Source organism: Camarhynchus parvulus, chromosome 3 (assembly GCF_901933205.1).
Source record: "Camarhynchus parvulus chromosome 3, STF_HiC, whole genome shotgun sequence".
Lineage (NCBI taxonomy): Eukaryota > Metazoa > Chordata > Aves > Passeriformes > Thraupidae > Camarhynchus > Camarhynchus parvulus.
This window is the reverse complement of record NC_044573.1, coordinates 20,221,662-20,242,599: the sequence shown is the minus strand read 5'-3', so window position 1 is coordinate 20,242,599 and position 20,938 is coordinate 20,221,662. Positions and strand designations below refer to the sequence as shown.

The following is a 20,938-nucleotide window of genomic DNA, read 5'->3' as shown; positions in this document are numbered from 1 at the left end:
GGCCTTTTTGAAAAATTCTTTGCTTCTGATCATTCCATATTACAAAAGAAAAAACAAATTAAAAAAAAAAGAAAAAGGAAAATTTAAATGTTTTAAAGAACTGGAAAACCAAGATCATATATGCATAGAATTGCTCATAAAAAGAAATAATTCCATTTCCTATAACCTTTAACTATTTCTTGGATATTACTACGCCAAGTAAAGGTCTGGTCAGTAACAGCTTCATCACAGATGACTGCACAAGGGATACAGAGGAAAGACCCAAGGAACACTATGGCAGGATGATGGATGATGAGTTTGCTATAGATGCATGTGGACTCCCTCATCCTGCTGATGATCACTTGCTTTTCTCACCATCAAATGGCCTATTTTTTGGTAATTTTACTGTTTAGTTTCATTAAATATGAATGCAGCCTTGTTTTTTATAAGGGTACCAGCATCAAATGCACAAAAATACCCAGAAGTTCTGATTCTTCTGTAAAGAATGTGATACTCTGAGAAAGTGCCTATTACTACAGCAATATATTGATTTCATTAGTTATGAAAGTGTATCACAGGGCGAGGTAAGGTACTGTACAGCAGATGGTCTTCTCATAAGGGATATAACAAAACCAACTCAAAAATAATTAAATAGCGCAATTATTGTCCAACCCCAGGGAACACAGACTGCTCAGTGCTGTGGTCAGCTTGCAAACATATATTTGTGGCAAACCTTACAGTTGTCAGATGGTTGACATGAAAATATGCACATGTTTTGTCCCTTCTGGGTGGTACACAAAGTATAGGTTGCATTAGAATGTATCTGTAAGTCCAATATTTATGCAGATATCACATAATTTTTTAAGGTGATACATTGGATGACATATCAAAAGAATGCTTTGCACTGATGGAATGCAATTGGGCTTCAATTTCAAGAAGAGGGAAAGTTAGTCAAGTAAAATACACAGAACTGTAAATCTTCAAAATCTTACTGGCTTGATAAAAGTTTGCAAAAGCACTGACCAGAAAAGTTTTTTAAATTCTTTTCATAAGATATATGAAAAATTTGATCTTTAATGCATCATCTTCCTACCCTGAAACCTTCTCCACAAGCCATGTGCTTCTGTTCTAGTAAATATTGCCACATTTTCACACATAATCTATGGACTACTCATTAAAAGAATCCTCATTCAGCAGCACTGAGTAGCACACCCACGTGCGGCTCATTTAAAAAAAAAACTTTCACAGGACCACCTTCTCCCTAGCAGACACATGGCCTCTTATTTTCCACAGCTTGTGCCTGCTCTCCCAGTATCACCTTCCTCTACACCTGATTTTGTAGCACTAAATTATATGTAGGAAAATATAAATTTATTTACTCCAGCCCACTCACGTAATGTGACATTAGATGTGCACATATGAACACAAATAAATGGTTGATCTTACACAGTTAACGCAGCTCAATCCTTTGGTGTCCTTAATTAAATAATCTAATAAATATTTGGAAAATACCTTGAGTCATGAGAAAAAAATATTTGCCTGAACACTTTACAGTTGATGACTGTAATCTGGTACCTGTTCAAAGCATTAAGCAGTTTTACCCTCTCAGAAACACTATGCAAGATTCACTAATCAGAATTGTTTTGGTTGGATTATCTCCACAGAATCACAGAACGAGTCAGATTGGAAGGGACCACAGTGGGTCATCTGGTCCAACCTCCCCACTCAAGCAGGGTCATCCTAGAGCACAGGGCACGGGATTGTGTCCAGGCAGCTCTTGAACACTTTCAACCTGACATTAAATATCTTATGAAAAATAAGAACGAGTAAACCTTGAAATTTTATTTACCTGATTCTCTTGTTCGAGCACGGGTCCACGCACTAGATACTGATCCTCCTTCATTTAAGGCAACCACCCTATAGAGGTATTCTTCACAGGACATCAAGAAGGACAGAGGAGGTAAAAGATTAAAAAAAATACTGAACACAGTAATACATTAGTAAAGAATGGAATGAAAATTATGCATTTTATGTAAGGAACCAATGCACTACCTGTAAATGGTTGTAGAGCACTCTCATAAACACTCTGCTCTTTTCCTCGGTACACAAGGATGGAGTCATTTCCCCTGCAGTTAACAGCACTGTCAGTTGATAGGCATCCGTCCAGATTGACTCTGACAGCACTGCTGGACACAGATGCCAAGTTAACGACAGCACCTCGTGTAAATTTAACATCCTTCATGCAACCACCGAAACCTAGCAAACAGTAAGGGATTAGTACCACATAAAGAGCTTCAGTCATTAAGAAACACTTCTGTTCCTTTCAATTCTATATTTTCAACATTAAAGACTGTAATGTGAATATGTTGACTTCCAACATGACATTCTGTCTCCACTTTCAAGACACTAAGCTGGTAAATTCCTGCCTTACTGATCAACATTTTCACTGTTAGCAATTCCATCCCACAAGGAAATACCTTTCCATTTTCTCTTTCACTACTTGTCACTTTGAAATTATTACCATAAAAGTGATTCTCTGACTTTTAAAATTAGCTTTCTGCTGCTTGCTACTACTTTGTTAAATATACATACTCTCTCAAATGGAAAAGAATATCTAGATTAAAATTACAATTAACTTCAGGAGATCGGATGGAGGGATATCAGTTTTGTCTAACAGGAACATAACTCATATGCTGTTTATAAACATACTCCAGAAACATAACCCCAAACTACTTGTTTATGATAAAAAATTTAAGAAGCTTCATTTTATATTTATTTCTATATATCCATATATTTCTCTGCATGTGTGACATTCCTATGGAATTTTCAAAAATGTTAAATCAGTTACTTGCACTTACAACACAACTAAAAAATTCAGGATGCAGTTGTTAAAACTTACATATTTACTAAAAATTAATAAATTTATATATAAAATGGGTCTCAAATCTGAGTAGTGGTTGGTTCTTAACACAAAACCTGAGTAAACAGTAACCAAACTGAAGACTTCAATTCATTTAAGAATTAACTCTGCGAATTAAAAATCCACCTCTCACAGATCAGGGCTTTTCTTTAGCTTTGTGAAAGCTAAAGTATTTATATCTTATTTATATCTAATGTACTTTTATTGTCTTTATCATTGAAAGATGACAGTTCAGAGCAGTATTTGTCCTTAGCCACCTGAACTGAGAATCTAATGTCTATACACAGTTCATGCAAAAGGGGTAAAGAAGGTGGACATCCATTTTGAATCATCCTCTAAAACACCTTCTCTTTCCACAACACAGAGTATTTGGCCAAACTGCTCCTTAAAATGAATATATCCTAATTTAATTTCAATTCCTAGTCCACAGTGACTGGCTCAGTTTCTTAGGCTGTCACAGAAGAAAGAATTAGTCCCAGTCCACCCAGGCATTCTAATCATAAGATAAAAGGAAGTTGTTTGATTTGCAGTGAGATGCATTCTCTACAATCTATTTAATACATCCTTTTTAGTATCTTTTTAGCTGCATTTATCACTATTTGAAGACTCCTCACTGAAATCAGCCAAGCAATACTGTCTATTCTCAAGTAGCTGCAGAATAAGTAAAGATAGTACAAATTTTCACAAATATTCCTGCCAGGTAACTTCCTCTTGAATCTCCCAGGATGGCATGTGACGGGTCATGCAAAGGCTCACAGACTCCAGCTAAAATTTCTTAAAGTTGTAACTCACACAGAGATGAGGCAGGAGGAGAATAATATTTATCACTTATTTGCTGTGGGCAAAACAACATTCCTTTATTGAAAAATTAACTATCAAGCAGCCATAGATTGAGAAAACCTTTTCTAAATATTTATTAAATGGAAAGGTCTCTATATTCTATCATCTTACCATTATATCATTGTAGTCCTAAACAAAAGTATGTTTTAAGCTATAATATCTAATCTTGCTCACCTGAACCTACATGTAGGAGCACATAAGATAATATTCATCTTCAGACACTCTAAATATAAATTCACGGCTACCATCTTATTTTGTGGCATGCTGAGGTTTGGTGGGAAATAAATATTTATTGATGTGCCTTGATATGCACTTCAGACATTCACTTTATATGTAATCTTGCCCTAGATTCTTTGTTCACATATCTCTTTGCTGCAGGAGCTGCGAATGCATCCACTCACGAGGCTACACCATCTGCTACAAGGCAACACTGACAGGGTATGACTGGCCAGCTCTTTTAGGCCATAAATATTATGCACACAGAACCTGAAGGAAGATTATATTATATGTGATACTTAGAGCTGGAAAAGCACCTAAAAACATATTCTTGAACTATTCTGTAGCTGTGAAATTAAAAGGTTCCAATACAGCTCACTTGAATGTGCACATTCAGTGTGAGCTCATGCATTCAAAGCCACTTAGTGGATTCCCTACTAATCACTTACTGACTGATACACATTTGTCCACAGTAGCTGAAAAACATCCCATGACTGATTAACAGTTTCACAAGTAATGAAAAGAGACACCCAAACAGAGCCAGTTTAGTAGACACTTTTTGCCTAGGCTGCCTACAGTAGATCCTTTTGTGGAGGCCATTAGAATCAGAATGCAATTAATGCTTCCCTCTTTTCCCTATAAATTTGACCTGTTCCAGAATAGAAGGGTCACAGTGATGGCTAAATATATGATCATCTTCCTTCCTTCTGATAATGAGGAAAACATCATGGTAATTGTAGCCAAAATCCAGTTTTGTTCAGGTGTTAATACTTGCTTCATTTTTTGGATAAGAATCAGTATTGCCCAAAAAAGACCAAGAAACTCTCAGCTGCTTTTCCATGGGACTGCACCCAGATTCATTACAGTGATTTAAGCTATGTTTACTGTCTCCCACTGGTTTTATATTCCAGATCTGCAAGTGACACAAGCTGATCAAGTAAAACAAATTTCTGTGAACTGGCATTCTCAGATGAAGATCTGAGATCCTCTGGTTGGGCCTCTCACTTCACCATTTCCTACACTCCAGGTCCTCTCTCATCAGTCAGATTGCTTCAGGTAACACTGGAAGAATTTTTATAGCCTCACAAAAGGATCAGGTCTAAGTAAAGCTGGATGGGTAGGGATAACTGGCAGAGTCGCAATGGGTGGGAGGAAAAATTCATGTTACACATCCATGAATTTAGACTATCAGCAGCAGAATGTCCACCTGGTGCATGACACCAGTTCTCGAAAAAGTATGTTCTTCTTGGTGTCATCTTACCTTGTTCTAACCCCAATTCTCTATAAGAACTCTGAATCTCAGGTGGGATTCCTCCTACGAAGACAGGTGAGTTTACTTTCAGCTCCTGAACACGGGGTTCAAGCGCCTGCTCTCTCAGCTGATTCATAGTGGCCGAAATCACAGAGCCCTTCTTGCTCACGGTGACTTCATTCCACTTTCCATCACAGTAAGACAGTCCCAACCAGAGATCCACTTGGGTAAAAACAACACCAGTCCTTAAGAATATGTTTAATATTCCACTTTTCAGCTCAATCTATACATTTTAAAACAGAAAAAAAATATTTTGAAGAAGACATCAAATACACAACAATGACAGAAAGCTATTTAAAAAAAATGAATGAATTTTTTACCTTCAGATTAATACAGTTTATATACAACATGCTAAATACAGTGCATCAGTTAATTCAGAATGTAGGAAAATAGATTTTGATTTTTTTGACAACTGACTTTGGCACTAATGTATCTAAAAAGAAAAGACAATGAACAAGACTGTTTAGTTTTTTTGAGAATAAGAAAACAGTACTTTATCTATCGATTCATTTTTCAGAGGAATGTAACAAGATAATAAGGAAATGAAATGTCAGACCTGATTAAGGTCTTTTTAATTGGCTGGTGAACTCAATTTCAAATTTTTCCAGCATACATTGATTCTAACATTCATACATTTCATCCTTATTCTTCTAAATCTTGTAAGAAAATAATTGGTTTTGTATGTGCTCTTTGAGATTAATGTGCCAATCCTCTAATAGAAATACATTTTACTTAAATTTTTCACTGCACAAGTTTCCAAATGCTTTACTGCAAGACTCTTTATCCTAACTGACTCAAACACAAGTAGGCTGAGATTGTAAATTGGCACATACAGAACACTAAACACTTTGGGGATGAATTGGAGGTTGAAAAATATGAATATTTCACAAAAAGACATTTCTGCTTCTATGCAGAAACCTTATTAAGTGAAAGAAAAAATGCAGATTTAATATAAATTCTTATCACTATTATTGACAAACTGACATATTTAGTTTACTGATAATATTAATATCACAGTGTTTGTAATTGGATCATATTTCCTTAACAGGAAATACAACAAACACCCCAATTGATCAAAGAACTCTGTGCTCAATGTGGGTCCTACTCCCCATTGCACACTGACTTCTTGCCCCTGAAACAGAGGGATTTCCTTTATTTGTTTCTTTGGGGCCACAACTTTTCCTATTTCCATAAGTTCAGACACATTTACAGCTAAGGACTCCACAATACAGGTGAAGGACTGATCATGGCACCAACGCTGATGGGAACAGCTGGAAAAGGCAGCCCATTGGGCAAGTCTGCTTTTCTTCACTGGTGAGAATTAATATGGAGCACACTGTGCTGGTGTGAAGAAAGCATTCCAGAGGCATTAGCACAGCAGCATGCCAGCAAACCTGCCAGACCTGGGAGCCAGAGAGAGGGCATGGTCCTTGACCCAGGGTCACTACTCAGCACAACCCTCCTCCAATTTACTCATCTTGGCATAGTTTTAAAGCAGGCAGCGAATGATGCTTGTGCTTTTTGTGTTGACCTGGACTGACATTTTAAATGCCCGAGTGCAGCTAAAGATAGGAGACCACTGCTCAGTTTCAACTCTTCTGCATGGTGAAAACAGAAAAAAATCCTAAGTCCTGCATGGATCTGAGCACCGGTACTAAGTACAGGTTTATAAAAGCAACAGATAAATAGTTTGCTTTACACAGAATTCTGGGACCACTTTCAAAAAACGTTATTTTTAATCATTATGATTTTTAATCTGTCTTTGGAAAATATATTATAACCTGAAACCGAAAATGCATGAAGATCGTATTATTCTGCCAGGTACCTCAGTAGCCACCTCTCAACAGAACCAGATCTTTTATCACAGCTCTAAACCTAAGCAGGTTTCACTTGACTTTTTAAAAGCATGCTTGCTTTTCAGAATTTGGGTTACAGAATTTCATTAGTGCTTTTCTCTGTGCACACAATTTTCATTTTCATCTACCTAAGCATGTAAGGTTGGAACTAGGAAGATAAGAGCAGCAAGAAAGATTATTCCACAGTCACACTAGCACGTTGTGGTATATCTCTGAGACTGATACAGGGACCAACTCTGATTAATAATGTTATTAATGACCTGGGCAGTAGAATGGGGTATATTCCCAGTGAGTCTGCAGCTGGTAGCAAAGGGAGCTGCCATTGGTATCTTAGAGATATAAATCAGCTTTGAAGAACAGTACTGAGTGAGGTGGATCACAAACTGAACACTGGCCACCAGTGCACCCTCAAAATAATAAGGACAAACTAGCACTGCACTAGGTTAGAAAAAAGGTGGGCAGTGGTTCCAAGGAGATGATTTTTCCCCTCCAGTGATCATGTGTAAGAACACATCTGGACCACTGTATCCAGTTGTGGACACTTTGGTAAATGAAAGATACTGCAGCACACCAGAGTGAATCCAGTGGAGGGACACCAAGCTGGTCAGTGGCTGAAGTACCTTGCACACGAGCTGAAGCTGAAAGGACAAGGTTTGTCCAGTCTAAGAACAAGCGAGGAGAGAACTTAACTGTTCCTCTGCCTTATGAAAGGATACAGAGAAGACAGGCCCAAGATTTTTCTCAGAGGCTCATTGTGAAAGGATGAGAGGCAAAAGACAAGTTGTAACAAGAAACAGTAAGAGATCAGGGCAGGCTTCTTTGGGTGTTTTTACTTTTTTCCCTATAACGAGGATGGTCAAAGATTGTAAAATTTGGAAAGCTGTGGACTGTCCACCTGTAGAGAGATGTACACTACTCAAACAGAAAATGCCAGGAGGAACCTTATCAAACATAAGTTGGTCCTGCTTTTAACAGAGATTTGGAATAAATTACTCCAAAACGTCCTTTCAACTTAAATGATTTTGTGGTTCTGTATTGCACTTCTCTGCAGGAGCCAGTCCCTGCCTCACTCAATCTGCTTATAAACATGATTTTGAAGAGGAAAGGAATATCCAGACACAGCTCTGAGAAACAAAACAAGTACAATAGGGGCTGCATTAGAGGCTGAATGACACTTTGCTAAACCTGCCATACAAAACAGTCTCAACCAATGTAGAACTAGAAGAATAATCATGGCTTTTGCTCGTTTGAACTGCAAAGTCTTCCTGAGATTCAGAATTATCAGCAGAGACAAGCAATGGACTTCAAAAAACTTATCAAGGACAGGCAGTCTTTGAGTCCTTTGAAAGAAAAAGTACATGGCACTTCTGCTGATATGCAGCCAATCACTCCAGTCCAAAATCTAGTTCAGTTCAGACCTGCCAGCCAGAGAGCAGAGGCCCAAACACAGACCCCTCAATAGCCTCCTCAGTCAGTCACTCTAATGGAAAGGAAATGAGAATGTTTTCCTGACACCTAATAGAGAGAAATTACTGCAAACCAACAGGAATATCACCCTCATTCTCATGTGAGTATCGGTCACTTATTTGCTACATTTTCCAATTTGAGTTCTCAAAATTTCACATTCCTCCTTAGCTCCACACTTTCATCTTGCACACTTGTTATTTTACTTCATGCAGCTATTGAAAAGTGCAGCTCTTTGGAAAAAGTTCTTGCAAGACTTTTTTCTTAGTTGCAGCTTTGCAGAACCAAATCATCAGTGACAATGTCTCAGGAGCCAGTTACTGGTATTACATAGAAATCTGATAGTGCTTTTGTTGCTGGTGAAGGGGTCAGCATTAAAAATCAGTCATGCAAACTTTATCAGCAGTCGCAAAATCTTCTTGTCAAATAAATTCATGAGGAATCATATGCCAGAGTGAGAGCTAGTGATTCCTACCAGTATAGCTGGTCACGGTTAGCTTGTAATTATTATGCCTGGATCCAAAGATAATCAGGTTGACCTCACTGGCTTGAGTTAATTCTCAGGGCATGGAAGTCATGGAAGAAATGACCTTTATGCACAGCACCTTTCCAAGACATCATTTTGTTCTTGGGCAGAAGAGGAGAAAGACTTTTTGGCTGTTTGGTAGCAGTCCAGCTGTGTGAGTAGCTGCAGTCATTCCCAAACTATAAAGCTAATAAGAGAGCTGTGACCTATGCAAAGGGAAGGGTCAGGGAATACCTGGCACTCAGGCTAAGTGGCATAGCTCATAATCTGTTTTGCTGCGCAAGTGTCTCCTGACCAAAGCTCCTAACAAAGACATCGTAGCTCATGCGCAACAAGCTACACCCCTCATTTTCACTTTCTATTAACCTCCTCTTGTGAGATCAAGTGTACAGAGAAGCCTTCTGTCATCATTATCTATGAGCAAAACACAAAGCTGAGAGACCTGGAAAAGTGTGCACATACTCATCCTCCCTAAAATTCTTCATCTTAGGGTTATGGAGATGTTAAGGTCATGATTAAATCTGGATAAAAGAAATTCACCTGACAGGACAAATGCTAAGAAAATCATCCAATTTTCAGAGCTAAAAATACTGTAAATATAAAACTGCCAAAATCTGGAATTGAAAATGAAAGGAAATTATTTTGTCTAACTTCTTTGTGCTTTTGACTCCACTTTTAATTTAGTAAGTCTCCTTTGTAGTCAGAATCTATTTTCTCATATTTCACAGAGCAAGAGAGAGGGAACAAGACTCACCTACTACCAGAACCTCCAGAAGAACCCTGTGAATACTCTTCACATAAATAGTGGCCCTGTGCTGTGAATTACACACATAAACCCTTTTTTAGGGTGGGACAGTAGCATACATGTAACATCTTACGCTATTGGCTCATGATCTCAAGGTCATTACTTCAAGGCAAAATTAAAGTAATAACTGTAATTAGCAAGACTTGCTATAGGTAGTCATGACAATTTTTTAACTAAGGCTGCTTTAAAAAGAAGAAGCAGTAAGTTCTAGCAGAACTCAAAACCCAGGAAAAAATTATCTGCTGGCAAAGCCAGTAGTATAAAAAGTAAATATGGAGTAAGTTATAATTGACCTGAAAAGGAGGAAAATATATTTATATGGTTTAGGTCAGAAGTTTAAAAGAGAAGGCCCATTAGACATAATGCCACACAATAAAACAGGTTGTGACATGACAGCCATTAGCAAAACAGCTGCATAATAAGAAATAAATAAATAAATAAAATTCAATAAAAGTGCAGAAAGAGCAGATTGGGTCATAAAGAATAACAATGCTTTCAAAAATCTCTAAAAATAAATTATTGTTTCCTGGAACAACTGAAAAAATGTATTTTTTCCATGTCATCTTCTGTAATACCTACTAGTTGGTGCAAGTATATTTGACCCACTAAGCAGTGGTAACCACAGTCTAATTATACCCAAAATCCTTGGAAAAGTAAAGTATGAAAATCCATAGTCATATAGCTAATAAAAGAATTTGAAAAACTAAACCAAACATTTTAAAACTTAAACAAGATATTGGAAATGATAGAAGCACAAATAATTCTGAGCATAAACAGTTTTATTTAACAGACACCAAAAAGAAGGTTCATAGGCACTACCTCACAAATTTGCCTGATACAGGATTTGTGAAACTTCCTCTACAGTGTCAGGAAAATGGTGACAGAGATGAGATGGAATTAAGCTGGAACTAACTAATTTCTGCCTGTTTCAAGTCAAAAGAAACAAAAAAATATGGATTACAAAAATAAACATATACCTTAAAGAGAAAGTTTTATGAGGAGACCAGACAATTTCCATCACAGCCTTTTTGATTTATAATTTAATTGATTTTGTTTTAGTATGAGAACTGGGAAAATAGGTAAACTTTATGCTTTCCTAGAAATTAAATGAAAGCTTTTATACATGTATTTTGTTCTTTTTTCTGATCACTTCTAATCCAGTTAAGACAATAATTCTGCTTTTCATAAATTGATATATTTCTTATTTCTGACATAAATAACAACAGTAACTTAACACTTAGAATCTGTTAAAGAATTTTGGGTCCATTATAGTGTGCTGTGCAAAGCATTTCAAAACTAGTAAGAACTGAAAATAACTTATGGTTTGAAATTTCTTTCAATGCTGGTTTTGCTTTTGTGGAGAAAACTTACAGGTCATGTCTGAATAGAGTTAATTGTATTTTTGAACTTACTGCAAGATAATCTGGGCCATCTTTATTGTAAACAAACAAAAGCAACCCATTCAGTTGATCTGTTCTGAATTTGAATGAGATCTCAAATTCCAGTCCACCACTGAAAACACCTGAACGAAGCTCCAGGAAACCTTGAAAGAAGGTGAATGCATACATAAGTTAATCAAATAAGTAAATTGGTTCAAGAAATCAAAAGTAAAAATCTAGGTGCTACTTTATACTCTGACATGAAGAACTCAGGCTTCAAAATTATAGTTCACAACTTCATCATTCAGCTTTGAGGACAGTTATCAATAGTGTACTGCAAGAAACCAAACCAGTAAAGTATCCTAAATTTTTTACCTGGCTTTTTTTTTTCCTTTTTTTGTTGATAGGCATCTTTATGTCCCTACAAAAGTTAAAATTCACCTTTCAGACACACATCCAATCTGCATATAGTTACCGCAGCACTGTCTGTAATTCCCCTTCCATGCAGCAACCTTCTGTCAGCCAAGAGACACAATTTTAAACCAACAGAAATAATCCCATACAGATAAAGCTGCCTTGAAAAGCAGATCACTGCAACACTTTTGACATAACCACCTTCTCAATTACCTCAATAACAAATTTGGATAGAGCAACAGCACAGCAAACTACCTCTGCCAAGAAAATGTGCTCCTTTTGGGAGTCCGATGGGGCATCCTTCCCAAACATGGTAGACGTTGTTTTGTTCTTCAGCATCCTGCCAGTTCAAAGATTCCCAGTTCTCATAGGGAGTATGCACTTTTTTCAAAAATATGTCACTGAGACAGCCCACAAATCCTTTCTGGACTATCCTCTTCATCCCTGCAAAAAGGAAATTATTTTTTTAAGTCAAACACCTGCAACTAAACATAGGAATTAATTTATATGTTTTCTACATGCCGTCCCTATCATATATGTCCATGAGTGCACAGAAAACCAGCCATCAATCAGGTCACAAAGCTGGCCTCCAAGCTAAATCCAGATTTCTGAATGGGTCTAATCACTAAAGACAGCACCTGCTGCTGTGTAGCTGAAAAATATTAAATCTTTTGAGATTTTTGCATACAAGTACTTTCAAATCAACAACATAAATTTACTCTATGAAGATCCAAAAAAGCTTTCTCTAAACAAAACAATTCTAAAGAAAGGCACGCATGTGCTGAGTAGGAAGCAATAGGTGAGGCAGAGAAATATAGGTTTAGAAGCTTAATAGGGAAGTTTTTCCTTCCTTTTTGTCTAAAACAAAAAACCAAAATCAACTACACATAGCTGCTATCACTTCTTTAATACTGGGGGCAAAAATTCAAATCTGTTTTTATAGGTGCCCTACTCTTACATGGCATTTATATTCAGTCCCATTTTGAATATACAGCTGGGGTTTTTGAGAAAGGCATCCTGGATTACTTTGTGAACCAATGCTTTAGAAGAACAGATGCATGTATTTCTGGTTTTAGTGCAGTGAAATAAAGAAGAGGAAGCTGAACTCTAGTGTAGCCCACATCAAATCAAATAGATTTCATGCCAGAGGCAGAAACACAAACTTAATAAAGAATTTGACTTCCAGATTAATATGAAAAAACAGAATTCTGGATATGAATTCACTGAAAACAGCTGATTGTATACCTACATAGACAGTCACCTCTGTCATCTGATGGCAGTTTACACATTTGACATATACACTAATTTTATGTATCAAAACTTATGCTTATTGATTCTTTGAGACACCAGATATGATCCAGCTCCTCAGAAATTCTATATCTGTAAAATACAGGTATATTCATACACCTCTGAAGGATACAAACTCTCACCAAAAACGCCAGCATGTTGTATCCCTGCATCAAACTGGGATGCATAACCATGTGCTTAAGCTAATACAAACAATTTACATTGGTATTTTGGAATGAATTTGTGTAACTGTATGTAAAAAACATACCCATAAGTTTCACACTCATACCAGTTCTGTGTACAAAATCCATTAAAATGTACACAGACCTCATAAGCTGTTTGAATGCTGATGAAATCAACTATATAGAGATTTCAGTCTATCCCAAAAGATAAAATTTTAGAAATTGTACAGACTTATTTGTCATACTTACCTTCATCCTTTCTTACAATAGTATAACCCTGTGGAAGTCCTCCAACAAAAACTCCCGTGTTCTCTCCAATAATGGTACTGCCACTAGTTGCTAAGGAAGAACCTGAACAAAACTGTTCATTATTCACATATTCAATGCTTTCAAAAGATTTTCAACTCAATAACAAAATACTGGTATTTTATAAAGAAGCTAATGTGACACAATAGTCTGAGACTTTCCTAATACATATCCAGGAAATATTTACGGCTGTTTTACAACAAGAGATTAACACAATTATAGATTCACAAGCACAAAAAGAGACTTAGTATTCAATTATCAAATATTCACAGCGGAGACATACCTCAGATGAACAGACAAACCAGTAATGACAAAACAGTCAGAAAACTGAATGGATTTTTTTCTGTATGGGTAAGCACAGATAGCAAAAAAGCAAGTACCCTTAGTAATACCAAAGTTATTTAAATTAATTGATTACCTGTGTACTGCCCATCAACTGTGATGTTTCCCAGAGCTTGAATTCTTGTAGCAATTATTTGGTGCCAACTGTTATCATTATACACTTTTCCACCATCATTCGTTGGAGTGACTGCTACTGCAGATCCCTTTTTATTAACAGAAGAATTTGATTTAGAATATTTTGAAGGTAACATTTAGAGTAATATCGTACTCTTTCATGACAATTTATACCATATTACATCTAAAAATAAAGACAGCAGTCCTATGTTTAACCTCCTTTGGACTGCTAAATGATGTTTAGGACTTATTTAACCTTCTAAATTTAAACACTAAATTTAACCTCCTCAAATAATAAATGAAGGATCAAGCATCCAGTTCAATGTCTATTAAAAATAGAAAATCCTGTGTAGTTCCCCTGATAAAGACAAGGATGAGGCACAAATTATTGAGAGTCATGTCACTCAGATTTTATAATTTTTATTCCTTTTTTTTTAATTATTATGTCTCTATTTAACTACTTCAAGGATTGCTGTGGCTGTGAAGTTTGATGGCCATGGTTCAATGTGCCATCCATGGAGAGCAGCTGCATATCAGGATTGTTAATTGCAGCACCTGTCCACATGAAGGGATCCAAAAGAGGGGTGCACGTGTAGCACGGTAGATGCATTTTCTCTCCATGTTAACTTGGTATCAAAAGCACTAAAATCTCTAGATGAGAAAGTATCATACATTTATGGGGGTAAAAGGTCATACCAAGAAATTCAGCAAAACAAAACAAAGCAAAAACACCCTCAAAACAAAACCTCAAACAACAACAAAAAAACCAAATAAACAAAGCAAACTAAATAAGAAAAACTCCAAAAGGTAGTCATTGAGGTTGTTTTTATGGTACAAGGGATGCTTGTAAAAACGTATTTAAATTTAATGAGAATTGTTAGCCAATTTTAATAAAACAAATAAAAGTACTACATGAAGGGGTGAATTTAAGGATATCTATTACATATACAGAGAAATCTTTTCTGAATTGCTGAGTAAGAGGAGTGTAATAAATGCAGTTACCAAATTAAATCTCAAGAATGCAAAGAACCAAACAAAATATGGCATAAATTAATATAATGATGCAATAAAAATAAAATTAATAAGTTTCAAGAATTTTCTTGATATTTATATCCACATAATCATCTAACTTGTTAATAATTCCTATAAGATTGCCTTAGGACTTTATATAATTCTTAAACTATCTGGGAACTCAACATTATTCTGCTGAATTCACAAAAGAGAATTGTCTTGTACAGCAGGCAACTACACATAGAAAAATGTTTCTTTATATAGGTACTGTGCTACAATCTCAACCACTGCAGTTACTTTATGGCTTCAAAAAACAATTTCCAAAAAGTACATAAATGAGAAATTTGGTTCCTTATAATTTGGAGGCCCAGCTTATAACTTTGCAGCAACAAGCCAGACAGTTCAACAATTTTTTTTTCCAGATGTTCTAGTATTATTTTTGGTCCAAGGATCTTAGAATTACACACATGGAGAAAAGCTGTTGATAGAAACAACCACCTATTTTGATTAATATTAAAACCCTCTTATTAAAATTTAGTATTCTGTCTTAAGTGATGTTCATGTATTAGAAATTGCATTTTGGCACACAGACTTATGAACCCAGAACACATTTAACATTTAGCATCAGGGACTGTCACTGTGTATCCTATGCATCAAAATATCTATGTGATGTGCACATCTGTACACAGTTAAAGAAAAAATTATTTCCTGTGAATATTTACAGCTCGTTTCCAGCTCCATTCAGCCAATCTCCTGGTACTGAGGAGGTTTGGAGAAGCAGTCCCTCTGCCCCACAATAAGAATACAAAGCTATATATCCTTACACACTAATGGCACTTTTTCATATACTATTTTTTATTGTCTTCTCTCCTATTTCAACATTTTAATATTTTACAAACACACACATTTCATTACCGTAGTTTAATAATTAAAACCAGAACTGGTGTCATGCCCAATTAATGTGCCCTGGTAGCATGCCCATTAGTTTTTCCATTAGTGAATTCAACAATACTAATGGGATTACTAGCATGGGATGCTAATTGGGCGTGACATAAGAAACTGGCTTACTTCTTAGCATACCCTTGCTAATGATGAAATTAATGAGCATTTTATTAAATGCTGTCTCATCAAAGTGTACTTAGTTAGCGTTAAAATTGTTACAAACGATGCTGCATTCTAAAGATCAGGTGCCTGAATAAGTGGTTCTTCATATTGTGTTTGCCAACAGTCTAGAGCATTAACAGTTTTATATCAGAAACCACATTTATTTCTAACCAATTCAATCTGGGACCACACAAGCACACGTGCCAACCTGTGCTTAATTTTGGAGGGAAGGAATGTAAAAGACAAAAAAAAAGTGTTCAGAGTTCAGCGTGTGCTGCACTAGAGAGGCCTTTTTACACTTTTTCCAGAACTACCAGAATCACTCGGAGATCACATTCAAAGAGCCTGCTGCAAGATCGCTAGTCATGGATTTTGGAAACCACATATTTTGAAATCTGCATTATTCTGCTATGCCATACAATAAGTCTAAATGTTTGGTTGCTGCCAGTAATAACTGAGTAAATATAAATGATTCTGTCATATTGATGTTTACAGTGAAAATCATCACAAATATGAATCTTCAGAGATACTGTCTCAGATGCCAAAGTCTGAATGCAACAACACTTGTCCCAGTCAAGTTATTTCAATGCTTAAACTCCTACTACGAAGAAGGTGAACAAGTACTGAAGTTTTGCCTGTGCCAAGGAGGAAGGTCTAGTTGGGACCCATAGCCAGGTATTGTCTATCTTCCTTCCTTTTATTTTGTGGAATAAAAACCTCACCCTCAGAGTGTGCCTAATACTTTGGCCTCTCCATGACAAGAACAACAAACAAGGCAACACACACAAGGAAAGTATCTGGTGTTCCTCCTTTTTGCTGTAAAATTTAGTAAATTAATCATCTTCTAAAATGGAAGAGCTGGATACAATTCCCTCCACCCTGTGAGAAGAATCTCAGTCTATCCTCAGGCTGTCCTAATCACTTAGAAAAAAAGGTACTCCATGTTTGGCTTATATTTCCACTGTAACTGATTTCACTTGGTATAAGATATTCAGTGCTTCCCTGCGAAAAAAAGAAATTTCCTGTAGCCACTGAAAGACAACCATAAATTTAGCTGGAGTTGATTGTATAATTTAGGTGTAGATGTACAGGCATCATGATAAGAAGAAAAATCCATGGACAGCTGAAGCTTTACAGAGACTCTGAGTTTGGAGGAAGCTCTATAGAAAAATTTGATTGATCCAAAAAGACTAAGGAAAATATCTGTTTGAAAAAAACCTCATGCTTCCTGGACCGTGGATAGAAACCCACAAAGAATGGCAGTAAAACAGTTAAGAAGGAAAAAAGAGCAGTTGCACAGCACAAAAGGGAGACAAAAAGGAACAGTCAGACAACAGCCAGATGAATGGTGGTGTACATGGAGCTCAGAGAAGTATGAATGGACACGAAGAAAAGGATTTGAAATTAACACTTAGCGAAGGAAGAAGCGAGGCTGCTGAAGGCTCCCCACCAGGAGGACTTGGCAGGACCATCCCCAGAGCAGACACAACAAAGAGAGAACGCGCGGCTGATCACGAGCAAAGATAAGGCCCAGCATCCCAAAAGGGACTGAGGGTACAAATAATTAACCTGCCACAGGTCACAGCTGGAAGGGAGCACAGAATATTACACCACACTGCTGCAGATAAAAAGCTGCAGAGACACAGTTCTCATCAAAAAGAACGTTGGCAATTTCTCAGAGAAGAGCATAAAGGAAGGGCCATAAATGTTTACTGTATATGTCACAACTATAATTAAAGACAAGAATGCCTATAACCTGGCTAAGACACCACTTGATGTCAATAAGAAATAATTAAAGCATTTGCAACTAATGCAGACTGTGATGCACAAATGAAAGATGAAGAAATGCTGGCACAGTACAGGATAGCTGACCCTGTAGGAAAGGAATAGCAAATGATGGCTAAAGAAAAAAAGAAACAAACTACGACAAAAACAAAGAAACAAATGTAATGACAGTAAGGTAGCACAGCATACAGAAGATAAGGATACAGAGGACTGAAATTTTTTGATAAATGAATTTTCAGAAGTAAAAGAAAAGGTTTGCACACAAAACACTTTGATGTAGGCCACTGTACCCTACTTTTGAATCTGAGGATCTCTTCCACCTTATTAATGAGAAATTAGAAAGTATTAGCTTTCAAGATAGTAAATCAACTATTAAGACCTACACTGCTTCTGGATGCCTTCCAGAATGATAGTTTTTTTTTTCTCTAAACAGCAATTGAAGCACTGAAGCAGCACCATAGGCTATTTCATAAGAGGAAACTATTGAAGTGATGAGCCTAAAAATCAGCATGGAAGAGTTGCCTGATTCAAATGAAATAAAAAGATAAAGAAAGATACATTCATAAAGAAGTAATCTGTTAAAATTCAAGACAGTAACTGTTGAAAATATTACATGAACTGAGAAGCTCTAATGACTGAATATGAGACCTGCTAGGGATTTTACAGTTAAGAGACAGGTGAAAAAGTGGGAGAAAAATTAAAGCCCCAAAGCAGCCACTCTTCCATCTCTCCCCCTTCCCATTCCCCCAATACTGTGGATCCAAACAAATAAAATATCTTCTAGGGAATGATTTAAACAAGTTGACATAAAGCTACTTTGAAAGAAGCAAATCTGAAAGAAGGATTAGGAATACTATTTGAAGCATTAAAATGTCAGTTGAAAGATAGCCATTTCAATTAACCATCAAACAACAACAGAAAAATCTAAATAAACCTCAGAAGATCTTGCAAAAGAAATAAAACTTTCCTTCCAGTTAAAAGAAGGTATAGGTCTAAGAGAGCAAAAATAGAACTAGTCCCTATTAAAATGTTTATGAGGACAATATTAACAACATTAAGCTGGGCCCCAAAATCTGAAGTACACAATAAGATAAAGCCTGCATGTAAATGCTGTAGAATTAATAGAAATGTGTATCTTAGAAGCAGATTTTACATTTTCTAGAATTGAGATCACATACAAGCCTGCCTCTGCGCAGCATCTTGCTTCTTCTATAGGTGTTCCAAAGCTTAAGGGGATTTTCACTGCTGCATAACACCTCCACATGGTCACAGAGTGACTGTGGCAGAGCTCAGGAGGTAAAGGTTAACAGTAGGTGACAAAAATCTGACAATTATTTACAGTTTCTTGCATATTTATGAAATATAAGTGAGGCCATGTTTTTTAATTCCATAATGAGATCCAGTTTTGGGGTGGCCAGAAACACAAAATACCCAAACAGAAATGCAAGGCATTGTGGCCTTACTTTTTATTTTGTTGCTACTTCTCTCATTATTTATATTTTTACATAATGGTGACATGCTGATCTCTATAGGGGAACAGTCTCAAGATGACAGGCTTAAAAATAATTGGCTAACGTTATATAAACTTACTAACTAATTCAAAACTTAGTTCTGCACAACTTTGAAATCTTGTTAGTTTAAGCTGTAGTAGTGTTTAGTGGCACTGACAAAAAACCTCATTCATAAAAATACAAAAAAAAGTCTTATATTGTGGCATACACAACAAAAAACAGCAAAGATTTAGTATTTCAGTTTTTCTCTCCTCAAAATCTCTAGTTACCTATGGGTTCTGAGAAGCAAGCAAGCTTGTATCAATTAAATTTAAAAAACAAACAAAAAACAACCCAAAAAACCAAACCAAAACAAAACATCCCCAAGGATAAGCATGTAAAAAGTACAATGGTAAATTATATAAGCTATTTTTATAGGATCCTGTCTTTTGTTGTACCTGTGGATCAAAAAGAAAGTAAGGACGCCCACTCCTCAGCTGCAGTGCAATGTACTCCTCCTGATTGCCGGGTGATGCAGAGAAAAAAATCAAACCATCAGGCTCCTGGGTTCTAAACTTCACTTTAATACCTGGTTAGAAAAAAGCAAATAGATGGTTAAGGCCAAAAGTGGTTCTTGTAAGTTACAACAAAAGTTACAAATAAAATATAATTTTAAAAACAGCAGCAACATCACAAAGCAAAATCATGGAAGTTCTGTTCACCTAAACTCCTGCTAGACATTGCAGGAGAAATTTTACTAATCCAGACTGAGGCAGCCCTTGAGAGAAATTTCTGTGAGCCCTTATTCATCTCTAAAAAGAGACACGCAATTGTGACAAATGTTGTTTAGTAACTTCTTTCTTAGGAAAACATAATTCAGATATTAGCATACTATTCTAAAAGTTGATGTTTTACATGTGGATTTTCATTTGTCTCTTAACATTTCTATAGGCAAAACAGAAATGAGGTTTCTGCATGCAAGGATTTGAATGAAGAATAGTAGGCTTTTGGTTCCAAAAGATATATGTATGTGTTTATATGTAAATTTATATATATATTCTTTTATAAACATCATATCTAAGAGCACAAAGAACACATGGAAAAGAAGTAGTTTTCCAATGAAAACTGGAAATATCCAAAGGAGTGATGGATGAACTAAGCTTCATTAAGGATTTTCCAGATCATTATCAATAGTCCTCCATTTAGTTTCTGATATAATCCCTGGTGTGTGGTAGAGCCACGCCTTTCCTGCACCAATTTTTTGCAAAGAGAAATGAAAAGGCAGTAAGCAACACCCACCTATTCTATACACTTCCGTGACATTTCAGTATTGTCGCAGACAACTTTTGTGAAAATCCTTTTCTTAGGATTTTTGCCTGCGGAGAAGCTGAGAGGTTTCAGCAACAAAATGTAAACAATGGTTATCTGCTGTTGTGGAATGCATCAGGTGGATTTTTGATTGGCCCATCTTGGATGCTTATAATTAATGGCCAATCAAGGCTGAGCTATCTCGGACAGAGTCCGAGACAGCTCCTTTTGTTATCATTCTTTTTTATTCTATTCTATTTCTATTCTATTCTTAGCTAGCCTTCTGAGACAAAGCTTT

The 20,938-nt window shown here is 36.3% G+C and overlaps 1 protein-coding gene across 1 annotated transcript in view; it reads right to left on the bottom strand.

Annotated features, from left to right (window-relative positions):
- Positions 1-20,938, bottom strand: part of USH2A (usherin) — a 373,050-nt gene that overhangs the window by 224,506 nt on the left and 127,606 nt on the right. The window contains exons 22-29 of the mRNA XM_030944868.1: positions 19,791-19,921; positions 13,905-14,031; positions 13,430-13,531; positions 11,967-12,155; positions 11,331-11,461; positions 5,217-5,490; positions 2,032-2,235; positions 1,829-1,909 (exon numbers count right to left, since the gene is read on the bottom strand). Of these exons, the coding sequence (XP_030800728.1) occupies positions 1,829-1,909; positions 2,032-2,235; positions 5,217-5,490; positions 11,331-11,461; positions 11,967-12,155; positions 13,430-13,531; positions 13,905-14,031; positions 19,791-19,921 (1,239 nt within the window). The remainder of the gene's footprint in view (positions 1-1,828; positions 1,910-2,031; positions 2,236-5,216; positions 5,491-11,330; positions 11,462-11,966; positions 12,156-13,429; positions 13,532-13,904; positions 14,032-19,790; positions 19,922-20,938) is intronic.